Here is a 14011-nt window from a genome sequence, read left to right as displayed (position 1 = left end):
AGAGAGAGAGGAGTGATGAGCAAATTGGCAAAGAACGGGCTGGCAAAACAAGAGAGACATCTGATCTGAACAGGGGGAGCTCTTGGACCCCAGACCGACAGCTGGGAGGCCAGCATGGGACTGATCCAGACCCCCAGAGTGTGAGTGTCAGTGAGGAGGCCTGGGCAACCTATGGGGCCCTGGGCAGTGGATCAGTGTGTATCCCTGGCATACAGGTGGACCTCGTGTGTCCATAACACAAATGGGGAAGCTCTCTTAACCTGGATTCTTGGGAGAGTGTCTGGACCCTGCCCTGAGTGAAATGACAGACTCTGCATATCCCCTATGTGGAAGGAAGCTGGGATAGGGTGTGAGGCTGAGGGGGATGGTAGGCGGGTGTAGGAGGAGGGGAGGGAGAGGGAGCTGGGATTGACATGTGAAGCAAGCTATTTAAAATTAAATTAATAAAAAAACCAACCTGGTCTATAGGAGCTAGTTCCAGAACAGCCTCCAAAGCCACAGAGAAACCCTCTTAAAAAAACAATACAAAACAAAACCAAAAAATAAAAATAAAAACCAAAAACCAAAACCAACCAACCAAACAGAAACAACAAAGAGAAGGGGAAAAAACACTGTGGTGATATGAGCTGGGATTTAGGAAAGCATGAAAATGACATATATTGAGTGACAATAGTAATGTGTCCCCAACTACAGTACCAAAGGAACATGTCTTTTCAAATTACTGTCAAGAAATATTACTGCCACTGGATTTCGTTCATTCTCATTTTCTTTCCCTTTACCCCCACCCCACCCCAAGTCAGGGTTTTTATATGTAACAGCCCTAGATATTCTGGAACTACCTCTATAGCCCTGGCTGGCCTCTAACTCACAGATCTGCCTGCCTCTGTCTCGTGAGCGCTGGGATTAAAGGCACGCACCATCACTGTCCCACAACCAAATCTCATTTTCTTGCTTTCTTTTGGAAATGCCTTAACTATGTGACCCTTTCAAATTTGTAAAATTCTAAATACGTCCACAATAAGATATAATGCAGTAGTATGCGTGTGCGAGGCTCTAGGTTCAAACTCTTACCAGTGAAAAACAAAACCCTGTTTCTGTAAACTGCATTCCTTGGAGATACTTATTTTGGCTATATTCAACAAAGTCAATGCTGGATATGTCTCAAAAAGAACAGAAGTGTTTAGGATTTTTCTCAGAGATTTGGTATTTAAAATATATCTGAAATAAGTTTGCTATGCTACTACAATTTAGAATTACCCAAAAAGGAGGTTTATAAGACATCAAATAGAAGGACAAGAAAAAGTGTTTCTCTGTTGGGATATGATCAGAAAGTAGTAGGCAGAAACTGAGGCATCTTATTTAAAAAGACACCCTAATTACTGAGCACTGCCAGACCTGGTAATTTAAAATTCAATAAAAATATTAAATATTTATGCGTGTGTATGGGGGTACATGTGTATTTAGGTAAATTATATACAGTGATACTGTAGTGTCATTAAAATTAAATACTTTTATATATTGTAAATACGTGGTAGGTAGGTTATACATATTCATTATTGCTGTTATTATGGTTTTAGGGAAACAAGGGACTAAAGAGACTGCAGTGATCAAGAATAATAACTTAAGTAGGTTCATGTTGTTCTACATTTGATATAGTGCTACGATTTGTTGGAAGTATATTACTTCTCTCATTATAGTACCATTAAACATATTAGAGAACTGTATATTGAGAGATTAGCCCTTCCCATTATTTGTTACAATAATGCAAAAGCCATTCTCCAAGGTAAAAGTAATTGTACTCAGAAAATTGAAATAGCTTCTTAGATAAATAATGACTGCAAATAAAAAGTGACACTTATGCAGAAAGGAGAGCTATAAAATTTTCCAAGGGGAAATTGCCATTAAATTGTAGTGGTCTTTTCAGGTATTTTAAAAACTATGTTGTGCTCCTTATCTAGAGCTTTTCAAAGCAATTTATCTCTGTCTGTAGAAAGAACTGCTTACAAAACAATTTCATCATATTTTCTTTACACATCACCATTTTGTAAGTGTCTCACTATGCATCCCAGGCTTGCTATGCATTTCCTATGTACTTTTTTCAGGGTGACCTCAAACAAATTCTCCAGTTTAGAATATACTCTCATGGGACTTTGGATGTCTTAGTGATTCTATATAGTACATTCAATATAAAGAGTTCAAGAGCTCATTTCATTTTCCTAGTTTTAATGAATTTGTCAAATATGATCTGATGTACTAGAACTTCTGATAAACACATTCATCCCTAGGAAAATACTTACTGAAATTCACTTAAGTAAATTAATTCAATATTTCTCTTTTCCCTAAGATTTCTCTTAAGCTTAATACAAAATTACACAATAATGAAAGATAGAAATATCCTGATTTTGAACAAAATGTTTGAAATAATGTCAGTAGTATTCATTAAAAATCTACTCACAATTATTTGATTGTAATTAAGCAGAGTTTTTTTCCTTTCTTGGTTTCTTTCAAAAACCATATTGCCACCCCTTTTCTTTTCCCACTATTAAGAGTCCACAATTGTGGTAGAGATGGAATCATATGCTCTGTATTATATGGTAGTAACCATGAGTAAAATTAGGATTTTTCTCAAAAGAATGTGAGAAGAAATAAGAATGCAAGTGATTTATACTGAATATTCAGTAGAGTATAATATACTACTGCTCTCTGTGACAGTGAACACTGTTCTCAGTTCTGTCTCTAATTAATTAAGTGAAAAGAGTTTCTAATTAAACTCAGACAAAGTTGACTAATGAAAATAAAGTAATAATGGTGATATATTCATCCAGAATTTTCTTTTGTGTCATACAAAATTTTGAGATTTCTTTTGATTGTTTTTTAACTGATGATTGTATTATTTAATTACATATGTCAACAGCAATCATGAGTGAACTAATGATGAAACTTGGGATATTTTCTATTCAAATGATGTAGCTCACATTTCTCAGTTAGAATAAGGGCAAAGGATATCATAGAGTTCTTAATTAAGAATATATCACAAGTCTGGCAAAGTGTTTCACCAGCTAAGGGTGCTTGCCACAAAACCTGAAAGCCTGAATTCTATCCTTGTATCCCACAGGGTGGAAGCAAAGAAACAAGCAAGTAGTCTTCTGATAACCACATACATTCTGTGACACCAAAGCATGCAGATACACAAACACTCATCCATATACAAAATGAAAATATGCAAAAAATTAGAGGATAGAATATAATAACGCCATTAATAGGAACTCTATGAATTATTTATATAGTTGAAAGAACCTAGAAGTTGCAAAGTAAGTTCTCATTCTCATGTTAAGAATCTTTAATCTCTACAGTACTTACACATGGAACTTGTAATGTAAATCACTTAAAACACCTCTCCTGCATAAGATGATAAAAACATCCCATGTGCTACATAGGTCATTTAATCATAGAGGAATATGAGAAAATATTGATTTCTGTCCTGTGATACAGTTTTCTCAGTAAACAAGGATGCTAATAACACAAACTACCTACCACAGAAATACAATCCCAGTTTTCAGACACTATGTCAGAAGAACTATATTAAAGCTGATCAAAGTAGGAATGTTAAACACACTAGTAAGTAAGGAATGTTTAAGTTACTGGAGCAGCAGATCTGATCTCTAATCATGACTATAACTATGTTTTACTGGATATAGTTAAACTGCTGAATAGTTCACAATGAGTCAGATTCAATACACATTCCTGTGATTGATTTTAATGCAATAAATAAGCATATGCATCACGACATCATTTATAAAATCAAAAAACTATCTTCCAAAGTTTTTTGAAGTGTTGGAGAAGGAAGTTGTAAACAAAGTAGCATTACACATAAACATGAGAATGCCACATTGAATGCCATTTCTTTGGATGGCAACTTAAAAACAATAAAGGGGTCTGGTATAATTCTGCATATCCATAATTTTAGCAATTTAATAATATAGACAGGCAGATGACTAAAGTTCAAGGCTTACATAGTCATCACATAACAAATTCTAGCCAGCCAGGACTATATAGTAAGACCTGATCCCCAAATGATCAGAGTTTAAAAACAATTGTGTTAGCATTGTCCCAGGGGGCCAAAAATTTATGGTGAATTGTTTCTGAAACATGCATTCATTTATACAATAAATAACATAGTAGTTTAAATGGTTTTATGAAATTCCTGAATGAATATGGCAATTGATCATATAGGCTAGTATTCTTTAGAAGTTTAATAAATACATCTAGTTTCTTTTTTGGGTCCCAGGGTTCTTAAAGGAAAATTCATATTTAGTAATCACCATGGGTATAGCTGAGTCACTTTTGACTTATCAATGAAACCAAAGTACTTAGGGATGTTTCTTCTATTAAAGAATATACTTAGTAAATATCCTTTATATGCCTGACAATCAACGAGAGATTCTGAGTGCCTGTTCTCATGGACTTTGGTCTAACAGTGACAGCACTTATAAGAAACATAACATGGCACAACACATCATAAGAAGTGTTCTGAAAGCTACAGTAGAATAAAATTTCTTGAAAGACACGAGAGAAAAAGGAAACGTTACTATTAGACGAACAGGTCTACAATTATATCTAGTGAAGTTAAGACTTCTCTTTATCATTTGATAGAACTAGACTTGGCAACAGTTTAGTGATCCAGTGCTTGTGAAGTATGTGCACTAAACAGAAAAGTAAGAGAAGCAAAAAGTGTAAGTAATATCATCAACCAATGGTCTCTCATAAATACTTGTCAAAATTTGGCTTCTTCTATTTCGTTGATTTATATTTTATACATGGATATTTCAGTTGTAAGTTACCAAAAAAGCATGAATAATTAAATTTATTGAGAATATTTTTTCTAATTTCAAAAGAATCGTACAAAAATCATTTAAAAAGAATAGAGAAATCTTCATATATTGCTATCTTAAAATTTATACTACATTTAAACATTAACTATATTCATAAAACCAGCTACATAAATCTTCTTGACATATAATACCTTGTCTGACTTGTCAGTCTAAATTCCGTGACAGATGTCTTGAATAAACCAATTCCTTGGATGTCAATTATTTCCTCCACTTCAGGCTCAGTAGCAATCAACGTTATAGGAAATTTCCAGATTCCATCTGTTATGCACTCAATTTTCAATGTGGCATGAGCCCTAGAGCAGACAGACAGATAGACACACACACAGATTAAAAAAAACAGGACGGAAAGAGATTAAAAATATTAATTTAATGTCTGAAGTAAAAAAGAAAGTATCTCTTGAGTTCAGCAAGAAAAGGAGACATTAAATTTTTAAAAATCTAAATTACTGTTATTTCTATTTTAGGAACAGTTTTGTAGTTAATAACTTAAAGTATCAGCATGTCATTTTAGATAGTAATTTGTGGGTCTTCTTTTCTACTCTGTGGTTAGCTCTGAAAATACAGTAATTATTGCACTATCAGTTTACTTAGTAAGTTATAGGTATATTATGGCAAATGGGTCCAATGAACTATATATTTTTTCATTTTTATTAGAATTCTTTTCATATCTTATTAGCTAGGAATGCCATAGCTAAGATATTTTTTCATGGTAATAAAGAAATAATGTAATCCAAACATTGACAGGCAGAAAAAAATAACACAATGAATTAAAAGCATAACAATACTATGTTTAAAAGAGTAAGAATTATGATTACCGGAATGGTCTTCTTGGTGAAAATATCAGTTTGAAAATCAATGAAATTGATTCTTGCTTTATGTTAAAATGTTTTCTGTACAAATATAATGTTACAGTGGAGTCCAGGCAAGTCTTCAAATCTTCAGATTCAAATTCTATCTCATACTCAAATTCACGTCTTTTAGGAGTTACTTGGAAAATGAAAATGTATGTCAGTTTAGCTCATTATACATAAACTGAACGTCAATTTATGTGACATTTGATTTCTAAATATGTTTTTAGAAGAAGTGAAAAAGTCAATTTTACCTGGCTTTATTTTCATAATGTTTACTGTAATACCAAGGATATAATACTATGAGTAATTTTGTTAAAATGAAATACATGAATATAGGTAAAAATATAAAATACAATTTTCAACATCTTTAATTCTTTACAATTTAGGCTTATGGAAAAAGAAAGCCGAACAAAAGTTGGCAGTCAACACTAATTATGAAAAAGAAATACTTTTACATGTGTGATATCTGAGAGATGTATGCAGATTTAACTTTTAATTAACTTACACAAAACTGAAACAGCATGTCAAATAAGTATAAGAGGATTTTCAATTTTTAATCTTGATATGTTTTAGATAATAAGTTTAAAGTGATATTTTAAATGCTGTATCCTATCAAAAGAAACTACTAGTATTTTTCATTATATATGAAAAGAATCTTAATTCCAGAAGTAGCATATCGGCAAGGGGTACATAAAAACTAGGTACTTTCTGGGAATTCCACATGCATTTACCCATTTAATCCTCAAACTAATCAGAAAAAAATTAGTACCATTATTATATCTTCATTGTCGCTAAGAAAACTTAAGTTTACAGTGAGGGAAAATATGTTACTGAGGTCCTCCTACATAGATGTGGTGGTTTGAATGAGAATGGTCCCAACAGGCTCATAGATTTGAATACTTGCTCACCAGGGAGTGACACACTTCTTGAAAGGATTAGATGGTGTGTCTTTGTTGGAGGAAATGTGTCACTGGGGATGGGATTCTAGGTTTCAAAAAGCCCATTCCAAGTCCAGAGTCTGCTCTTCCTGCTGCCAACCTATCCAGATGTAAGATTCTCAGCTACTCTTCCAGAACCATGTCAGCCTGTGTACCACCATGCTCCCAACCATCATGATACTAGATTAAACCTCTGAACCTGTAATCAAGCCCAAAATTCTTTCTTAAAAATAAGAATTGCCTTGTTCATGGTGTCTCTGCACAACAATAGAACATTGACTAACACAACGGGAAACCAAAACTACTTGACTAGTTTTCATAATGTAGTAGCAGGGTCACCTTTTGGCACAAATGCCAAAAAACTACAAAAATGCATGGATGTTTTAAGTGCATAGGGTATGAGCTGTACATAGGAATGTACTGGCCTACAGAGCAGAATCTTGTAATTTGTATATTTATGTTGTTGTAAGAGGTGGATGAAAAACTACAAGGATGGAGAAAATACAGCCAGTAAATTAAGTAAATAATGAGGTTAGGTAGGACAAATCAAAAGTGGAAATTCCTTCAGTCTGCTCCACTCTTAAGTGCTGCTGACAACCAGAACATACAAACACAATCATTGCTTTAGGACTGGATGAGGCAGACAACAGTCTTTCCAAGGCCAATACTATTAGATTGAGTAGGATAGGAGGCTTAATAGAGGAAATGAAATGAAGAGGAGCAAAGCAAAGGAAGAAAGGCCGAGGCTAACTTGTAAGATCAATGACAATTAATTTAGGAGATTTTTCAGATTAGAAGCTAAATCTACCTTGGGAGTTGATACATAGCATACATACAAACACACAAGATGACTGATGTAGGGCGAGGGAAATATGACATGTAAGCCAACAAACAGGTCTCAAAAAGACAATACAGTAATTGAAAAACAACAGTCTTGTAATTATGGACAACTAAGAAAGACACACTAGGGGCTCATCAGTTAATAGAGATGATGGTTCTTGCAGAGGACGAAGGTGTGGCTCACAACTACCAGTAACTGCAGGTCCAGGGGATCTGACTTCTGCTTTTGTACTCTTAGGGCACTGGACATGGTCATGGTGCACATAAGCCCAGGAGGGCCAAACTCTCATCTGCATGAAATTTTAAGTCGTTTGAAAAAAATACATGAATCTAATAAACAGTTAGTTATGCAGTAAAACCACTCTCAGATAAATAGTCCCAACCGGAAAGCCACTGAACTAACTTCCAATGAAGCACAATGAATGAACTAAGAGATACAATTATAGAATATATCCTAACCACTAAGAGTGAACTGTAACCTATTAAAGTGCAATTGAAAAATATGATATAATATTCTGTGTATCTGATAAGATATCATTCTGTTATGTAATGACAAATGTTTAAATACCATAGGTGAGTTAAAAATTACTGTGCATAATTCATACATATATGGAAATTCCATAATGAGAACTCATACATTATACAATATTATATGCTAGTAAAAATTGAATATTTGAGATTACTCAAATAGTAAGTGTTTAAATCCAATATTAAAAAATATTTTTAATCACTTGATCCTAGAATCTATGTCTTGTTATTCACGGGGTTGAGCATAATTTCTGGCAGACAAGTTGCACTACAGTTTAATAATACAGATATAAAAGCAATTTAAAGGTGTGTATTTAAAATATTAGAACAAAATTGCATTTAGTTTCAACTGGATTGTGCTATCAGTACTTGCCTTAGGAGGAAAAACAGCAACCTATCTAATGAATTTGATTTGAACAAAAGAATATGAGCAGAGACCAGGCCATTTCCTTGCACAGTCCTGTTTCAAATTTTATGAGGCATCTTCACGCTAATTTTCAGAAGAGCTGTATTACTTTGCTTTCCTATTAAGAGTATGCAAGGTTTAAAATTTCCTTATTCTTCTCAACACTTCCTTTTTGTATTTTTATTTTACATATCAATACCCCATTCCCTAGCCCTCCTATTCTCCCATGCCCCCCACTGACCCCCAACCTACCCCCACCCATTCCCCAAGGACAGTGAGGCTTTCCACAGGGGATCATCAAAGTCTATCACATCATTTGGGAGGGGGCCGTTGTCTTCTTCCATGTATCTGGGGTGAAACAGTATCCCTCCATATGGAATGTGCTGCCAAAGTCCATTTGTGCACTAGGGATAAATACTACCTCCACTGTTAGAGGTTGCGTAGACTGCCCAGGCCTCCTAGCTGGTACCCACATTCAGAGGGTTTGGTTCAATCCAATATTGGATCCCCAGCATTGTGACCGGGGTCCCTGTGCTCCCACTAGGTCAGGTCAACTGTTTGTGTGGGTTTCTCCAGCATGGTCTTGACTCCTTTGCTCATTCTTCCTCCCTCTGTACAACTAGATTACAGGATTATGGCTTAATGCTTAGCTGTGGGTGCCTGCTCCTGCTTCGATTAGATACTGGATGAAGGCTATAGGATGGCAATTAAGGTAGTCATCAATCTCATTATAGGGGAAGGATATCAAAGGCAGCCTCTCCACTACTGCCTAAATTCTTAGTTGGGGTCATCCTTGTGGATCTCTGAACATTTCCCTAGTGCTAGATTTCTATTTAAAGCTATACTGGCTCCCGCTATTAAGGTATCTCTTTTGCTGCTCCTCTCTATTCCTCCCCTGTCTCAGTCTTCCTGATCCCTCTTGTTCTACTCCTCCCTCCTTTGCTCCTGTTCTCTTTTTCCTACCTCCCTCCCCTCTTCCCCCATGCTCCCAATTTGTTCATGGGTTTTTGCCCCTTCTTTGGAGGACCATGTGTTTTGCTCTTAGGGTCATCCTTGTTTCATAGTTTATCTGGTGGTGTGTATTGTAGGGTGGTAATCCTTTGCTTTATGTCTAATATCCATATATGAGCAAGTACATACCATGCTCATCTTTCTGTGACTGGGTTATGTCACTCAGGAGGGTTTATTCCACTTCCATCCACTTGCCTGGGAATTTCAAGGTTTCATTGATTTTTCCCCACTGAGTGATAGATACTCCATTGTTTCTCTAGGTTGCTTCCAGGTTCTGGCTATTATAAATAATGCTGCCATGAACATAGTTGAACCCATTTCCTGGCTGTATTAATGTGCATATCTGGGTATATGCCTATGAATGGAATTGCTGAATCTTGAGGTAGACTGATTCCCATTTTCCTGAGAAAATGCCACAGTGATTTTCAAAGTTTGCACCCCCACTAGCCATGGAGGAGTGTTTCCCTTTGTCTACATCCTCTGTCATTGGTATTTTTGATTTTAGCCATTCTGGCTCGTGTTAGCTGATATCTCAGAGTTGTTTTGATTTGCATTTCCCTGACGGCTAAGGATCTTGAGCACTATCCTAGGTGTTTTCTAGCCATTTTAGATTCCTTTATTGAGAATTCTCTATTTATCCCTATACCCCAGTTTTTAAATGGATTGTTTGGTGTTTTGGTGGGTAGCTCCTTGAGTTCTTTGCATATTTTGGAAATCAGTCCTCTGTCAGATGTGGAGTTGTTGAAGATCTTTTCCCATTCTGTGTGCTGCCTTTCTTTTTTACTATGTCCTTTGCCTTACAGAAACGTCTCAATTTCAGGAGGTCCCATTTTTTAATTGTCAATCTCAGTGTCTGTGCTACTGGTGTTATGTTTGCTGAAGAGTATCTCCCACTTTCTCTTCTAAGAGCTTCAGTGTGGCTGGATTTTTGTTGAGGTCTTTGATTCATTTGGACTTAAGTTTTGTGCATGGCGATAGATATGGATATATCTGCAATCTTCTACATGCCAGTATCCAGTTATGCCAGCACCATTTGTTGAAGATGCTTTCTGTTTTCCATTATATAACTTTAGCTACTTTGTCAAAAATCAGGTGTCCATAGGTGTGTGGGTTGATACCATGGTTTCCAAATTAGATTCCATTAGATTACCTGTCTATTTTTGTGCCAATACCAAGCTGTTTTCAGGAGTACAGCTCTATGATAGAGCTTGAAGTCAGGGACGGTGATGCCTCCGGGAGTTCCTTTATTGTACAGGGTTGTTTTGGCTAACCTAGGTCTTTTGTTTTTCCATATAAAGTTGAGTATTGTTCTTTCGAGGCCTGTGAAGAATTGTGTTGGGATTTTGATGGGTATTGTATTGAACCTGTAGACTGCTTTGGGCAAGATTACCATTTTTACTATATTGATCCTACCTATCCAAGAATATGGGAGATCTTCCCATTTTCTGGTATCTACTTAATTTCATTCTTTAAAGACTCAAGTTCTTGCTGTACAGGTCTTTCACTTGTATGGTTAGAGTTACCCCAAGATATTTCATGTTGTTTGTGGCTATTGTAAAGGGTTATGTTTCTTTTATATCTTTCTCACCCATTTACTGTATATAGCAGAGCTACTGATTTTTTGTTAAGCTTGTATCTTGCCACTTTGCTGAAGGTGTTTATCGACTCTAGGAGTTCTCTGGCAGAGTCTCCTCAACACTTCTTAAAATAATGTCCATGTAGATAAGTGTGATGCAATACCATTTTGGCGGCAGAGTTTGAGAGGCATTTCCCTTGTAATAAGTAGGTGTGAATAAATTTTCATACAGTTATTAATTATCCCTATATTTTCTCTGTATAAAAGTTTATTCAAGTTCTATAGCCTATGTTTTCAGTTAGATTATTATGTATTTTAATAATTTTAGGCATTCTTTATATACTTTAGAGAATAATCCCTTATCAGATATATAGTTTGCAAATATTTCCTATCTTATATATCCCACATTGTTTCCCTCTTGATTATGTATTTTGCTGTGAATAAAAATTGTTACATGAGGTCAAGTATGGACTCATTTTGTGTTCAATATTTTGATTTTGAAATCTAGAATGTACTATTCACAATATATACCCAATTATTTTAATTTGTATAGAAAATAGGAAATACAAATGGCATGTGTGCAACAAAAAGTCATTTAGAAAATGATTAAAGTATTACATTCAATTCATATCAATTTTTCTAATTTTTTAAAGCAAGAAACATTCATTCAAATTTGTTTATAAATGTAATAGGGAAATACCATAATAGAGGGAGTCATAGGTTACAAGAGAGATCTGGCACCAGTGAGACCTCTAGTGATCTAAAGGGATGACACCAACTGGCAAGCTAAGCAATAGTGGGGAGACCACCTTAAATGTCCATTCCTGATAATGAACTTGACATCTACCCTATATACCATCCTAGAACCTTCATCCAGTGACTGATGGAAGCAGAGGCAAACACCCACAGTTCAACACTGAACTGAACCCATGGAACCCAGTGACAGAGAGAGAGGATCAATGAGCAAATTGGCAAAGAAAGGCCTGGCGAAATCAGCAGAAACAGCTGATGTGAACAAGGGGGAGCTTTTGAACCACAGACCAACAGCTGGGAGGCCAGCATGGGACTGATCCAGACCCCCTGAGTGTGAGAGTCAGTGAGGAGGCCTGGGCAACCTATGGGGTCCTGGGCAGTAGATCAGTGTTTATCCCTGGCATACAAATGGACTTCGTGTGTCCATAACACAAAGAGGGATGCTTTCTCAGCCTGGACTCTTAGGGGAGTGCCTGGATCCTGCCCTGAGTGGAATGACAGACTCTGTATATCCCCTATGTGGAAGGAAGGTGGGCTAGGGTGGGAGGCTGGGGGGGATGATAGTGGGGTGTGGGAGAAGGGGAGGGAGACAGAACTGGGATTGCCTTGTGAAGCAAGCTATTTAAAATTAAAGTAATAACAAAGTTAAAAAATGTAATAAGGCTTCAGTAACAATTGTTAAATCTACAAGGAACTCTATATTTAGCTCAGTCTCATAGACCTTGCTTAACATGTATGAAACCTTGGGTAAATGTTCAAAACTACATGCACAAAATCAGGAAAATAGAGAAAGATATAGACGTTAAGTTCAAATGGAAATAATATAGTTGAGAGATTTACCATTCGCGTCACATAAATCAGTGTACTTTACTACGTGAAGACAAAAAAATTAACAGAGTTCTTGGGTACTTGAATGTTATATTGTAAATGAAAAGTACATGGATCTTAATTACTAAGCAACCAGCAGCCTATATTTTAAAATAAATGAATGTTATTTACTATAGTCATTTCTTATAGTCATGATTAAAATTCTCTTACCATCAACATCTTCATAAATACTGTTAATAGAATTTCTTTTGGGATACACTGCAAATTCTATCACGTCATGCGATAGACGTGAGCCAAAAAAATTACCAGTCATTGTCACTTCCACTTTCTCTTCCACTCGCTTCTTGGCCTGACATTTTATGACAGCTGTAGGAGAAATTTATTTAGTTAACTCAACTGTTAGGTAACATGATTATTATTGAAATAAAATAAACTGTCAATAAAATAAAACTATTAAACATAATTTAAATTAGTAATGCATATGGCACATATACTCATGAAATATGTCTTTATGTTTATATATCATATATAAACATCAACATTAGTATCTGTCTTAGTTAGGGTTTCTATTGCTGTGCAGAGACACCATGACCATGATAACTCTTACTAAGGAAAATATCTAATTGGGGATAGCTCATATTTCCAGAGGTTTAGTCCATTATCACCGTGGCAGAAAGCATGGCAGCATTCAGACAGACAGAGTGCTGGAGAAGGAGCTAAGAGTTATACATTTTGATCCACAGGCACAAAGAAGTGAACTGTGTCTATATTGATCATAGCTTGAGCATAAAAGACCTCAAAGCCCATCCCCACAGTGACATACTTCCTCCAACAAGGTCACCCCCTACTCCAACAAAGTCACAACTCCTAGAGCAATGCCAATCCCTATGAGCGTATGGGGACCAATTACAGTCAATCTACCCCAGTATTAAAAAGTAAAAAATATATATAGTCATTATATATATATATATGTTTATATATAGTCATTATATATATAATGGTTAGAGACGATATTAGCATGTACAAATTTGTTTCTGGAATTGTGAAACTGATATGCTCATATCAATTCAAGGGGCAACTCTGGACACATGAACTACTTTTTAAAAAGTAAGTACATTTATTAGGGTACTCTAAGATCCACTTTTATGATAACAGTAAAATGTAAGTTCAATAGTCCTTGGTTTGTAATAAAATTTAAAGCACTACTACTTGACTTTTCACATGGAATTTAAAATTCATATGAAAAATTTAAATCTATAAAATCTATCATGTTAGTAGTTATACATAAGACTAAACTGACTTAAAATTAATCTTAAATGTGATGTATTAATGTTAATTCATAGCATTCATGATCTCTCCATAGTATGCATTATATAGTAACATTTATG

General features: G+C 35.4%; 1 protein-coding gene across 3 annotated transcripts in view; it reads right to left on the bottom strand.

The window, feature by feature from the left end:
- Cfap47 (cilia and flagella associated protein 47) overlaps positions 1-14011 on the bottom strand; it is a 255121-nt gene that overhangs the window by 29928 nt on the left and 211182 nt on the right. For all 3 annotated transcript variants that reach the window (XM_040744177.1, XM_040744175.1, XM_040744176.1), the window contains 3 exons: positions 12834-12989; positions 5708-5879; positions 5024-5185 (listed from right to left, as the gene is read on the bottom strand). In XM_040744177.1, coding sequence (XP_040600111.1) covers positions 5024-5185; positions 5708-5879; positions 12834-12989 — 490 coding nt within the window. The remainder of the gene's footprint in view (positions 1-5023; positions 5186-5707; positions 5880-12833; positions 12990-14011) is intronic.

This window comes from Mesocricetus auratus, unplaced genomic scaffold (genome assembly GCF_017639785.1).
Source record: "Mesocricetus auratus isolate SY011 unplaced genomic scaffold, BCM_Maur_2.0 Super-Scaffold_100003, whole genome shotgun sequence".
NCBI classification, from domain to species: domain Eukaryota; kingdom Metazoa; phylum Chordata; class Mammalia; order Rodentia; family Cricetidae; genus Mesocricetus; species Mesocricetus auratus.
This window is presented reverse-complemented; position numbering and strand designations above follow the sequence as displayed.